This window comes from Lampris incognitus, chromosome 11 (genome assembly GCF_029633865.1).
Source record: "Lampris incognitus isolate fLamInc1 chromosome 11, fLamInc1.hap2, whole genome shotgun sequence".
Lineage (NCBI taxonomy): Eukaryota > Metazoa > Chordata > Actinopteri > Lampriformes > Lampridae > Lampris > Lampris incognitus.
In genome coordinates, this window is record NC_079221.1 from 9028708 (window position 1) to 9042225 (window position 13518).

The 13518-nt window shown below is 47.7% G+C and overlaps 1 protein-coding gene across 1 annotated transcript in view; it reads left to right on the forward strand.

Annotated features, from left to right (window-relative positions):
* gsk3ba (glycogen synthase kinase 3 beta, genome duplicate a) overlaps positions 1 to 13518 on the forward strand; it is a 43755-nt gene that overhangs the window by 17221 nt on the left and 13016 nt on the right. The window contains exon 3 of the mRNA XM_056289091.1: positions 9251 to 9334. Coding sequence (XP_056145066.1) covers positions 9251 to 9334 — 84 coding nt within the window. The remainder of the gene's footprint in view (positions 1 to 9250; positions 9335 to 13518) is intronic.

Sequence of the window (13518 nt, forward strand, 5' to 3'; positions counted from 1 at the left end):
AGCTCAGTCTGCTCTGGTGACATATCTGAGCTAGCGTGAGTGTGTTTTTCCTTAGCTCTTGGCGAAGGGGGGCTGGTTTCTGCCAATCTGCCCACCACAGAGGCACACACTCAAACTTGAACCCATTAACACTCAATCATCTGTCAAGTTGAGTTCAGTCGTCACCATGGAAACATCATATTTTCTCCTGAGCGTGGCGTTGGAGTCCTGCTCCACGAGCTTGAAAGGGTTTGATTGATGGCTTGTTGTTCCTGGTGCGGGGACATGTTGTCTCGGCTTCCTTTGCCCTGATGAACGTCTCACTGGCAGGGCACCTCGCTACCAATAACGCCTCATGGCTTGCACATAAAAGACCTGGAAGCGGCGGGCCCCGTTGGACAGCTGTTGAGACTCTCATTAGCTGTGGAAAAGTCATCGAAGTTGGGTTGGAGTCGGTGGCCTTTACAGTTTAACATTTTGGTGTTTTAAGTCACATCTGGCTGACTTACAGTGAGGTGGCTCTAACCTCATAGTAGCTGTACCCCCTTTAGCCTTAGGACTAGGTCACATTGACCAGGACAGCTCAAACAAATTGGAATATACAATATGAAGGCAAAGACCTTTGACCGCCTAACCTGAACGGCTGCATCTCTTATTTAGGGTGTTGCAACCGCTAAAGGCCCAGTACAAATTTTCCACAGTTTATTTGAGTGGCTGTTGCAGCCAGAAAAGCACTATAAAAAAATGCAACTTGATTGATTGATTGATTGTACACTTTTTAGGGGGGGGGGGTTCCCCCCTTTTTTTCTCCCCGATTGTACTTTGCCAATTACGCCACTCTCCCGAGCCGTCCCGGTCATTGCTCCACCCCCTCTGCTGATCCGGGGAGGGCTGCAGACTACCACGTCTCCTCCGATACATGTGGAGTCACCACTCCTATTTAACAGAGGGTTGACGGTTCAAAACCTCATGTGAAAAATCTGGGCAGGGGTTAATGAGATCAGTTAGCAACCTCTGCTTCAGCCCCCAAATGCCCTGCTTGTCCAGTTACCCCACTCTTCCGAGCTGTCCTGATTGCTGCTCCACCCCTCTGCTGATCTGGGGAGGTTTGCAGACTACCACATGCCTCCTCCGATACATGTGGAGTCGCCAGCCACTTCTTTTCACCTGACAGTGAGGAGTTTCGCCTGGGGGACGTAGCGTGTGGGAGGATCACGGTATTCCCCCCAGTCCCCCCCCCACGAACAGGCGCCCCAGCCAGCCAGAGGAGGCACTAATGCAGCGACCAGGACACATACCCATATCCAGCTTCCCACCCGCAGACATGGCCAATTGTGTCTGTAGGGACGCCTGACCAAGCCAGAGGTAACGGAGGGATTCGAACTGAGGATCCCCGTGTCGGTAGGCAATGGAACAGACCGCCTCGCTACCCCGGACACCCCGGTTTATTTTACACTCTGATAGTTGTGTTGTTTGTAGCACTAGAACCAAAAAGGTCTTGCAGCAGAGGACGACAGGAAGTTGTGACGATAATTGGTCAGTGTGATGAAGCAGACAAAACCCGGTCTAGATTGAGGCACCTGCAATTCCTCTCCCTGACCATCTGTTATGGATTGCAGTCCGGACGAGATCGGCAAAATGATGAGGCAGAAGGCTGACTGTGGTCGGGGGGGGGGGGGGGTTGAGGAGAGGACCGCACAGTCAGAGGATGTCAGGACCCCAGGATTGTGACGCATCCGCACAGGTGTCCTAGCATTTCATGCGTGTCCCTCCACCATCCTGATTTCTGACTCCGCACGACAGTAGTGATGAAGTCATCCGCCGTTCTCCCTGTGAGCCTGCAGTCAGGCTGCGGTTTGTACAACACGCTACCAGGTGCGCCACCGCTTTACCACTTCATGGGGTAACAGCCGGGGCAGGACGACAAGCCTGACCTCCACACGCAGCTTTCGCTTTCTTTGATGTTGTTTTTTCCGTCCCAGCGCCTCTCCTCTCCTCTCCCTCACTCTTTCCTTCTCCTTCCTGCCCACTCGGTCTGTCTCTACCTTTGAACGCCTTGTGATGAAAAATGAGGCGAACAGGCGCTAAGTCTCCTCACATGATCACCAAACACGCGCCAGCAGACAGCACTCGTGCAGCACGCACACAGGAAAATGCAAATGCACGCAAGCACCCACATAAAACACCTGCGTTCTATTCTCTCTCTCTTCCTCGTTCCCCTTCATCGTAGCCCCCCCCCCCTCTGCACCCCTCTGTTTTTCATCTCCGATTCGGCACTTTTTTGTGTCTCTGAAGTGGGCCCCGAGCCACTAGCTCTCTGAATAAAACCGCATGACTTCAGCATGCATGAATACCTCTCTCCCTTTCCCTTATTGATGTGCACACACAAACATACCACACACACACACACACACACACACACACACACACACACACACACACACTGAGCAGAAATGTGCATTAATACACAGACTTATGTGCACATACAGACGCACAAACGTCACTCGTCATATGAATGAGCTCTGCACTGGTGCAGCTGACTGCTCTGTGCACGTTGAGAGAACCGTTTGTGGGGTTGGAGACCACTCCCAGTGCATTCTGGGATGCGTCCCTCCCCACTCCCATCTGAGGATCACATATCAGCCCATAGGAAAATGGATGCTCTGATCAGGCCACGTAAACACACACACACACACACACACACATACAGAAAGAGAAAGGACGCACTAGTGCACATTTTTTGGTTTCCTTAGAGGTTAACTGGGAACTGAGGCTCGCCTAGTGAGACGATACAGTCCTGGTCTAGGAACTGACGTTTCAGGTGCTGGATGTGACTCACTCTTTCCAGTGGTTGAAATCTTCAAGTATACGTCACTGGACGTGTCTGCGCGTTGAGCCCTTTGTTTGGCTGTACGTCAGTAGCTTTAGAAGTGTTGCCACCCCCCGTGGCGTGTGTTCAGCTTTAAAGGTGCGGTCTCTTCTGTTCTGTGTCCAGCCGCTCGGTGTGTTCGGGCTCCATCTCGCCGAATTTCTGACCCTTAATAGATTTGAGACTGTATGACTGTAACATGTATTCAGAACTAGTGTATTTGTTTTTTATTTAGTTAGTTAGTTTTCTGCTGATAAAGTAATCGATAGGTTTTAAGTACCTATTCCTGTATAGTTCATAGTATATTAAAGTGTATTAAAGTAGATGAAACGGATCAAATTTCAAAATGTGAGCAATTTTTTTTTTCTTCTTTTTTTTTGCCTTTGCTCCATTTCACTTATAGTTACTGCATGTTGCCAATTATTGCAGTTATTGCATTACAGTACACATTAGTGTGGGAGGCTGGGCTACAGAGTCCTTCTCTGCCCATCTTTGTCCATATCTGTCTGTCTGTCTTGTTGCCCCCCCCCCCCCACTCCCTTGCCGACTGCTGACACTGTAGGATGACAGGTCAGCAGGAATTACTGCAGTATAACTGGAGCCGGGCTGGGCTTCACTAAACAGCCTGTCTGCTCCTCCTCCATATGGTACCACTGTACGTACACACTCACGCGCACACTCTCAGTAACCCACTGCGAGGAAGATGAGGGCGTTGGCTGCGGAGCACGATGGCGCGATGGCCAGTCAGTCTGACACACACACGCATATACACACACACATACGTTTAGAAACTACAGGAAACCACAGTGGGAGATGATGTCACATTGTTGTGTGTGTGTTGGGTTTGGGGGGGGGGAGTAGAAGGAGGAGGACTGTGTCTGCCTATAAGTGAATTAGCCTGATGGGATCATCTGTATCAGACTACTGAGCTAGCATGCTTTGCTGCTGCTGCTGCTGCTGCTGCTGCAGCGATGAGGTCTTATTGGGTCTTGGGGCCTAGAGGAGAGGCAGCCCAGTCTGCTCTGTTAAAAATGAATGAAAGGGGATTAAATCCTTATGAGGTGGCAGAACGCTGTTTGGACAGTAGCACAACTCCTGCCACCGGGCCACATGGCCCTGACCCACATAGCAGGGCAGCTCATTAGTCAGTCAGTCAACAAGTAAATCAGGCGGACAGTTGCTCACCATATAGTTTAGTGGTCGACTCACACAGTCAACATACTTGGTGAGTCAGCTTGTCAGTCAAGACACGAGGTAGTCCGACCAGTTGATTTATGTTGCCAGTCAGTGTTCAACACAGCTTGTCACATCGCCTCTTTGTCTCCTAGCCTCCTTTCAACCGGGGGGTTGCTGCTGCTGCTGCCTCTCGTCTTAGACATAAACGTACGTAATGGCCCACTTTTTGAATAGAAAATTTTCTTTTATTCTCCCTTAACTATTCTATGGCGACAGGCATTGGCGCAAGTCCATGAATACTGGGACGGCATCCAGCACTTTACCTGTGCCCCCATCCAGAGGGTTAGTGGTCATGTCAGGAGGGGCATCCGACGTGAAATTTTGCCAAATCATTATGCGGACCGACAAGACCGCCATCGGTGCCGTGCACTCACAGAGTACCAATGGAAACTATCAGATCCGCTGTGGTGACCCCTGGGAAACGGGGAACAAGCCGAAAGAAGAGGAAAATTCTCCCTTAACTATTCTCTTAACGATTAACAGAGAGCACAGCTAGCGCAGATGTTCATTATTTTACAAGAGATGGATGTTGTAAACAGAAGCTTAAATATGTGATTTCCCCCCCTCCCCCCATTCCAAAAATCACATTGGGGCCGGTCGATTGAGATGCTCTGGGCTTGTCGATCGTTCAACCAATCGGTCATTTAGACGGTAAGCCCTGGACGTCAACTAATCAGTCAGCCAATCAGTCAGATACTTGATTACTCGGTGAGCTGGTTAATCACTTTGTCAGTCAATCAGCAGCTCTGCTACTCGGCCATTTATTCAGCCTGTCAGTCAGCTTTGCAGCCTGCTAGTCAATCCAAGAGTTATTTATTTAACTGTTATTAATTATTGGCTATTATTAATTGATTAGTAAGCCAGTCAATCGTTAAGCCTGTTACTCAGCTTATTAGGCAGCCCCTAAGTTGTTTATTCAGTTACTCGGTTAACTTACTGGTTGGCAAATAAGCCAGTCAGTCACCCTGTCAACCCACAAGGCAGTCATTCAGTCAACTAGCGTAAACAAGCGAGACAGCCATGTGTTCTCATACTCATGCCAACAAACCAACAACCACTTCTATCATCTATAGGCTGCACATTTATGCTATACCACAAGATTACTTCCTCCACTAATCTAACTTTATATGTCCTAGTTGGGTTGAATGATATTGACAAAGAAATTAAAATTGTGATATTTTTGTTTTATTTGTGACGTTTTGCAATATCAAAGAGTAAAAAGGTGTATGATTTCACCAGATGTGTGCAGTCTCTAACTTTTACAGCACTATCTGCATTGTGAGAATTAAACCTTCTTGTAACGATTTGGGTGATTTTTTTTTTTTAAATTATTTTTAGAAGGGGAAATAAGGTGGCTGTCCAAGAAGTAATTTAATCAGACTGAATTATACTATTTGTCAGATTCGTTCAATATTTTTCCGCAAGGAGAAGTCATAAAAAACAGACCTTTCCAAAATGTGTTTTTTTATGAAACATCAGCAGTAATGTGGACGTTGTACCGGACCGTTGTGGTGAAGAGGGAGCTGAGCCGGAAGGCAAAGCTCTCAATTTACCAGTCAATCTTCGTTCCAACCCTCTCCTATGGTCATGAGTTTTGGGTAGTAACCGAAAGGGTGAGATCGCGGATACAAGCAGCTGAAATGAGTTTCCTCTGCAGGGTGTCTGGGCTCAGCCTTAGAGATAGGGTGAGGAGCTCGAACATCTGGAGGGGGCTCGGAGTAGAGCCGCTGCTCCTTCGCGTCAAAAGGAGCCAGTTGAGGTGTTTCGGGCATCTGATTAGGATCCCTCCTGGGTGCCTTCCTTTGGAGTTTTACCGGGCACAGCCAACTGGGAAGAGACCCTGGGTTAGACCCAGAACTTGCTGGAGGGGCTACCTGTCCAATCTGGCCTGGGAACGCCTAGGGATCCCCCAGGAGGAGCTGGAGGGCGTTGCTGGGGAGAGGGACATCTGGAGTGCCCTACTTAGCTTGCTGCCACTGCAACCCGACCCCAGAGAAGCAGCTGATGATGAATGAACGAATGAATGAATGAAGCAATTATTTGTAACCCAACATGACTGATGGGTCCAGTTCGCCTTACATTGAATCCTTTACAATGTGGCTATTGCGAGTTTATGTTGCGATGTTGATCCTGAGACAAGATAACTGCTCAGCCCTACGACTTTTCTGCACCAATTTGCAGTGACTGTATTTTAAATCTCTCCTTGGATTCTTCTTTTCTCTTTGCTAGCAGAGTCTGAAGCATTGTTGATCTATTCGGGACAATGGAGCACACACTCATTCACAAGCACTTCGGGCCAAGTCAACACGGGGCACTCTGAATCTTAAGAGGAATGGATGAAGGGAGGGAGGAAGTAAAAGAGTGAGAGAAAGGGAGAAACAGCTTATGCACTATAATGGAGCTGTTAAAGCTTTATGTAATGCTTGAATTGGTGCTGCCCTGCACCCCCCTGGTGGAGGGTCAAACACACACATGCACTCACACACGCACTTTTTCCACACATAAATACACAGACTGAAAGTGAGGGAAGGCACAAACAGCGTGCATCATTTGTGCACAGAAATGGTGCATGCACACCTGTTTGTCATTTATGTATGTTGTATTTAATAATGTGTGTGTGTGTGTAAAGGAAATTAAAGAAGTTTAATGGTGGTTGAGTTTTAATGGAGAACCCAACATTTGAAATATCACATGACCCCCCCCCCTGCATTGATCAATGTGCCCAACAACAGCCCTGGGTTGTATTCAAGTGCGATAATTTAACCCTCAAATTAGACCACAAACTTCTAGGTCAACGAAAATTGAGAGCTATGATCAAAATAATCAAATTAATACGAAGAGAAAATACTTTATAGGTCCATCTGTTTAAAAAGAAATTGATTCTTCTGGCATGCATACATTGCCCAAATTGGGCAAAGCGCAGAATAAAAAGAATAAAAGAGCAGAGCATCACCACCCAGGGTATTTGGGGGTGGAAGTGCCTTGCTCAAAAGCTACATCTGGGATCCTTATACAAGCAACCCTCCATTTGTCAGCCCAGGTCAAACCATTATACCCAGTCTTGGTAACTGAACCAGCGACCCTCCGTTTACTATGACTAATTTTTCATTGTTGCTAGGTTACAACTGCCCCATTTCACCATGTGTTGTTTCATTGTGCAGTTCAACTTGTCAGTTAGAAAGTAGTGAAGTCGAATTGTAGTTGCCTAAAATACCCCCGAGTAGAGCCTGACCGATAAGTCGGCATGCCGATATTATTGGCTGATGTGAGCTAATTGCAGATAAATTGGTATCAGTGTTTATAACGGCCGATAAATTACCATTAAAAAAGAAATGGAGAGGCGTAAGATTGTCGTTGCATAGTTTGCAACTCCACTGTGGGCAACACACGTGTTTGGAATGCCACAAATCACAGCAGTCAGCTGACCCAAGCAGAGTAGACCGCGGTGAAGTTAGTTTTAAATTGGATATTCGACAGACATTCACTCCGGATCCAGTGGCTTCCCCTGTGGTTAAGAGCGAGCGCTTGGAGGTGAGCTACCCGTCTTCTTACTGCCAACACTGGTTGAAACCAAGAAGAAGCCGCTGGATCCAGAGTGAATGCCTGTGGAACATCCAACTTAAAACTAAGTCCACCGTGGTGCAGAGTAGCCCGCAACAGAGATCATCTGTCTTCATGTTAAGTTGATAATTTTCACGTGAAATACATTACTTAAATAATAATATCCCCCATCACTTCCCCTCTTAGCCTGAATAAGCCCGACGACATTCCTGTCAGCCATTCCTGGTTTTGCTGCAGCAACGTGAAAGCCGGCACCATCAGTCAGACATCAAAATGATGTTTAATGTTACGGTAGTTGAGTGGTGTAGGCAAAGCTGTTGACAAACTTGATTGTAGGTTTATTTATGAAACAGTGTGGCAGTTCTAGCGAGTGTACAAACAGTCCTATTATTTCTCCATCAATTCTAAAAATTCTCTGGCAACAGCAGCTTATAACACTGTCCACTGCCAAGTTAGGTTACCCACAAAGCTAGCTAATGCAAGACCGCTAATGTTAATGAGCGGTTAAAACTATAGTGTTTATCTTATTCTGCCTAAGTGAAGTACTGGTAAGTAATATCTGTAACTCCCATGTCTGTAGTTACAGTTAGTGCATTGGAAATTATTAAACCAGAGGGGACACGTAAATAAACCTGAGCTGAACAAGTATCTAACACGGCTTGGTAGCCAAACAAGCTAGCTTCTCTTTCAGACGTGTAGTGTGAAATCCCAAAGTCGCAAGTCCTCATTGCAGACTCATGTAGTATTAGATGCGATTAACAGTAGCGTCTGCTCAAGGTCACTGTATCAGTGTACTGCATAGTTTAAGCTGGGTCAGGGTTAGAATTAGGTACCACTTATGACAATAAAACCAGTTTATTTTCAAACTGCATTACATCATGTTATCTTGGTGAGGACTCTTCAATAACTACATATAACATGTTAGGGAAAATCTTTTGTTTATGTGTTTCTCAGAAAAAAATGGCGTCCGGGTAGCGTAGCAGTCTATTCCGTTGCCTACCAACACGGGGATGGCCGGTTCGAATCCCCGTGTTATCTCCGGCTTGGTCGGGCGTCCCGACAGACACAATTGGCCATGTCTGCGGGTGGGAAGCCGGACGTGGGTATATGTCCTGGTCGCTGTACAAGTACCTCTTCTGGTCGGTCAGGGTGCCTGTTTGGGGGAGGGGGGGAACTGGGGGGAATAGCGTGATCCTCCCATGCGCTACGTCCCCCTGGTGAAACTCCTCACAGTCAGGTGAAAAGAAGCGGCTGGCAACTCCACATGTATCGGAGGAGGCATGTGGTAGTCTACAGCCCTCCCCAGATTGGCAGAGGGGGTGGTGCAGCGACCGGGACGGCTCAGAAGAGTGGGGTAATTGGCCAGATACAACTGGGAAAAAAAGAAGGGAAAATTCCACAAAAAAAAAAGAATATTGGCTGATGTATTATTATCAGATTTTTGAATCCTCAAATGTTGAAATCGGCATCGGTCTTAAAACTCCTATATCGGTCAGGCTCTACCCTGAAGGGTTCTCACGCCTCACCTTTAGGACGCACTGAGCCAAATGTCTGAAAATTGAAACGTAACATGTCTTGCTTTTTTTTCTCCCCTGTCTCCTTCAGAACCGCGAGCTGCAGATCATGAGGAAGTTGGACCACTGCAACATAGTCCGCCTCCGCTACTTCTTCTACTCCAGTGGAGATAAGGTCAGTCGTCTAGTCTGTTGGCCGGTCAGCCTTCTCTTTGCTGTTTCTCTGTCTTTCAGTCACACTTAACTGTATATTGCAAATTTTTTTTAACATTTATTTTATTTTATTACTTTATTGATCCCCGTGGGGAAATTCTTCTCTGCATCTAACCCATCCTAGCTGTGTCGCTAGGAGCAGTGGGCAGCTGCCGTGCAGCGTCCGGGGACCAACTCCAGTTTGTCTTGCCATGCCTCGGTCAGGGGCACAGACAGGAGTATTAACCCTAACATGCATGTCTTTTTGATGGTGGTGGAAACCGGAGCACCCGGAGAAAACCCACGCAGACACGGGGAGAACATGCAAACTCCACACAGAAAGGACCTGGGATGACCCCCCAAGGTTGGACAACCCCAGGGTTCGAACCTAGGACCTTCTTGCTGTGAGGCGACAGCGTTAACCACTGCGTCACTGTGCCACCCACAGTTTAAGCCCCCACCGTTAGTAATTAGCCATGTTTCCATGAAATACTGCATTAGAAAAGGTTTACAGATACAGCAAAATTTGAAAAAACTTTGTCAGTTTCGCAAAAAAGTTTTTACGCTCGCTTGAGGTGGTTTTTGCCTTTTTTGAAAGAGTTCATGTGCTAAATGGGCTATGGAAACACCGCGTTAAGTTTTGACCTAGCTAACTCACATGACTGATAAGCTGTTTATGCTGTCGGCGTCTTCCCGGATATTCCCATAATGGACATTTCTTTGTCTTCATCTCCAGACAGCATGAAACATGGCAACTGAAACAAATTCCTAAAGACCTCTCTCCATTTTCTCTCGTAGAAGGCCAAGGCGACTGGATTTGTTTCTGGTTTGCAACCATAACCTAATCTGCCACCTTCTCCGCCCCCACCCCCCTTTTCTCCCCAATTGTATCCAGCCAATTACCCCACTTTTCCGCGCCGTCCCAGTCGCTGCTCCACCCCTTCTGCCAATCCAGGGAAGGTTGCAGACTACCACATGCCTCCTCCGATACATGTGGAGTCGCCAGCCACTTCTTTTCACCTGACAGTGAGGAGTTTCACCAGGGGGACGTAGTGCGTGGGAGGATCACGCTATTCCCTCCAGTTCCCCCTCCCCCCTGAACAGGTGCCCCGACTGACCAGAGGAGGCGCTAGTGCAGCGACCAGGACACATACCCACATCCGGTTTGTGTCTGTAGGGACGCCCGACTAAGCCAGAGGTAACACGGGGATTCAAACTGGCGAGGCCTGTGTTGGTAGGCAACGGTATAGACCACCAGCTTCTGACAAAACTACGCTTTGCATAGCCCAGTTTATTCACTCTAAACCAGTTGATGGAAACGGGCCTAATTCACATTTACTTTTTCCTTCTTTTTTTTCTTTTGTTTGTTTGCGACATTTCAAAAGTTTGCTTAAAATTCATTTGACAGTTAACGGAAACACGGCTACTGTATAATAGTACCAAACAGGACATGTTTGAGCCGTTAAATTTCACCAAAAAAGCCTATTTGTAGAAAACAGTTGAGGTTGATTTAAGATGCACAAATGTGTTGTGAAATAATTCTGCCCCTCAGATTTCAAGACTGATGATTGTTATGAATAAGTCATGATCGTGATGTTTGGCGAAACAATTGGGATTATTAATTTCATCGTCAATGCAGCCTTAGCGTGACTTGTCTGTTTTGTATTCACGGGAGTGGTTGTGCCCGTTGATGTCAACACTGTTGTCTGTTGCATTGTCTCGTTTCCCTCCTGTGCCTGTTGCTCTCTCTTGTCTTTCTGCCTGCTTTTTCACTTGGCCCTGTCTGTGCCTGGCTGCCTGCCTGTCTGTCTGTCAGTCTGTCCGTCTTCCTAGATGCATGAGAGTGCCTGTCTGTAGTTGTGGCTTAGCTTTAAAGGAGTAGGCCTTTCTAAATCCGTGTCCATCCGTTATTGGAAGTTCCCGGGAGACGTCAAGGCAGGACCATCTCTTTCAACTCGCTGACAAACAGCCAGTGGCCTACGCGTCAAATATAGACGCGCACACACACTGCTAGGTCCATACCCATGACTCTGCAGTTAAGAATGCCTCCACCATGCATGCCTACCCTGACCATGGAAAGCAAGTCTGGATCGGGGATGGTGAGAGCAGACTACTGGGACGTGTGTGTGTGTGTGTGTGTGTGTGTGTGTGTGTGTGAACGTTGCGGGGGGGGGGGGGGTCATTTAATTATAGCAGTGGCTGTCATGCCTCACATTCACCCCCCTCCACACTCCACCCATACCCCTCCCCAGCTCCCCCTGGTGCCACGTGCTCGCTGACCTCTTGGAATCACAGCTGATTCTCAGTATGGTGACACAGTGACAGAGGTGACCGGGTTTATGGCAGGACGTTCACAAACTTGACTTGTGGAGCTCCGGGACTTGTTTTTTCTTCTTTCTTTTTTTTAACTACATCCTATAAAGGTTTCACCTTCAGTGCCACTATACTCTTTCCTCCTGCCCCCCCCGCCCCCACATCCCCCCCCCTTCAATGCCCCATATCGCTTTTCCTCTTCCTGCTGTCACTGGAGTCTAATTGTGGCGACTGGCATGGTGTGATTGGTATGGGGATTTACAACCTCGGGAGCGTTGACCGACTGAACAGTAGGAGAAAGAGGAAGGCTTTGTGGCAAAGACAAGAGGGCGAGGCAGAAAGGAGAGAGCGGGCAGAGGTGGAATTACACCTGTGTAGGAGGGCCAGTTATAGTGGAAAATCCGTCTGGAGGAATATCTGGCTGGTTTACGGGTAGTTAAGTGGTCACGTTGTCGGCGCTTGTGCAGGAACGCAATTGTTTCACATTCGTGTTTTGCACGCTGGTGTTGTGCGCATTCTCGTCCACAGATCTATTTACAGCTTCATTTGAACATCAAAGCAACACAAACTGGAAAAAGAAAATGTTTTTAGCGAGCATGTCTTCATGGATCACTCTGACTTCATCAGTCTGTATATGGCAGTCGTTGTGTGTTATAAGAGATTTGAGCTCATTGCTGTGTGTGATAGAAGCTCTTGGATAAAGATCAGAGCGGTGATTAAATCTGGTTATGTGAAGAAATGTGTTAAATCATGAACCTTTTCTTTTTTCAAAGAGATTTAACTGGATACTTGCTTAATGTATTTACATATGTAATCAAAGGTAAATCTCAAACCGGATAGCTTGGCGGTCTATTCCGTTGCCTACCAACACGGGGATCGCCGGATCGAATCCCCGCGTTACCTCCCTACAGACACAATTGGCCGTGTCTGCGGGTGGGAAGCCAGATGTGGGTGTGTGTCCTGGTCGCTGCACTAGCGCCCCTTCTGGTCAGTCGGGCCGCCTGTTCAGGGATGAGGGGGAACCGGGGGGACTAGCGTGATCCTCCCACGCGCTACGTCCCCCTGGTGAAACTCCTCACTGTCAGGTGAAAAGAAGCGGGCGGCGACTCTACATGTATTGGAGGAGGCATGTGGTAGTCTGCAGCCCCCTCCGGATCGGCAGAGGGGGCAGAGCAGCGACCGGGACGGCTCGGAAGAGTGGGGTAGTTGGCCGGATACAATTGGGGAGAAAAAAGGGAGAAAAAAAGCCCCCCCCTCCCAAAAAAGGGTAAATCTCAAATCACATATAGTGCACACAAGCAGTGACACCATCGTTTTCTACCCGGTAACCAAATGTACCAATACACCAGCCAGCGGATGCCGGATGGATGGGTGAATGGGTGAAAGTGAGAGAAAAAGAGAAGTTGCGTGTGTGTGTGTGTGTGTGTGTGTGTGTGTGCGCGCGCGCGCACGTATGTGTGTCAGTCAGACACGCAGATAGACAGATGAAGAGATACACAGAAAGCGAAGTGGATGGAGAGATGGAGGCTGATATTGGCTGTCAGGTCAGCTGTTGGCAGATAATGTTTGTGTGTCCTGATGAGACATGTCATGCTGAGGAAAGCTAGTAGTCGGGCTGTCTCGCGCTGGCAGTCAGCATGTGTGCAGCTAACCTTATATAACCAACAGCATCTCAACACATTTAGTGTGCTGCTCTGTCTACTCTTCAACCACTTACACAATACTGCTCAAACACAACGCCACTGTCCACACATGGAGGCAGGGGTGCAAGAAAATATCGATACACTCGCGTATCACCATATTATCTTTTGTGATACTGTATCGATTCTCAAAACCACTATATCGATTTTTACT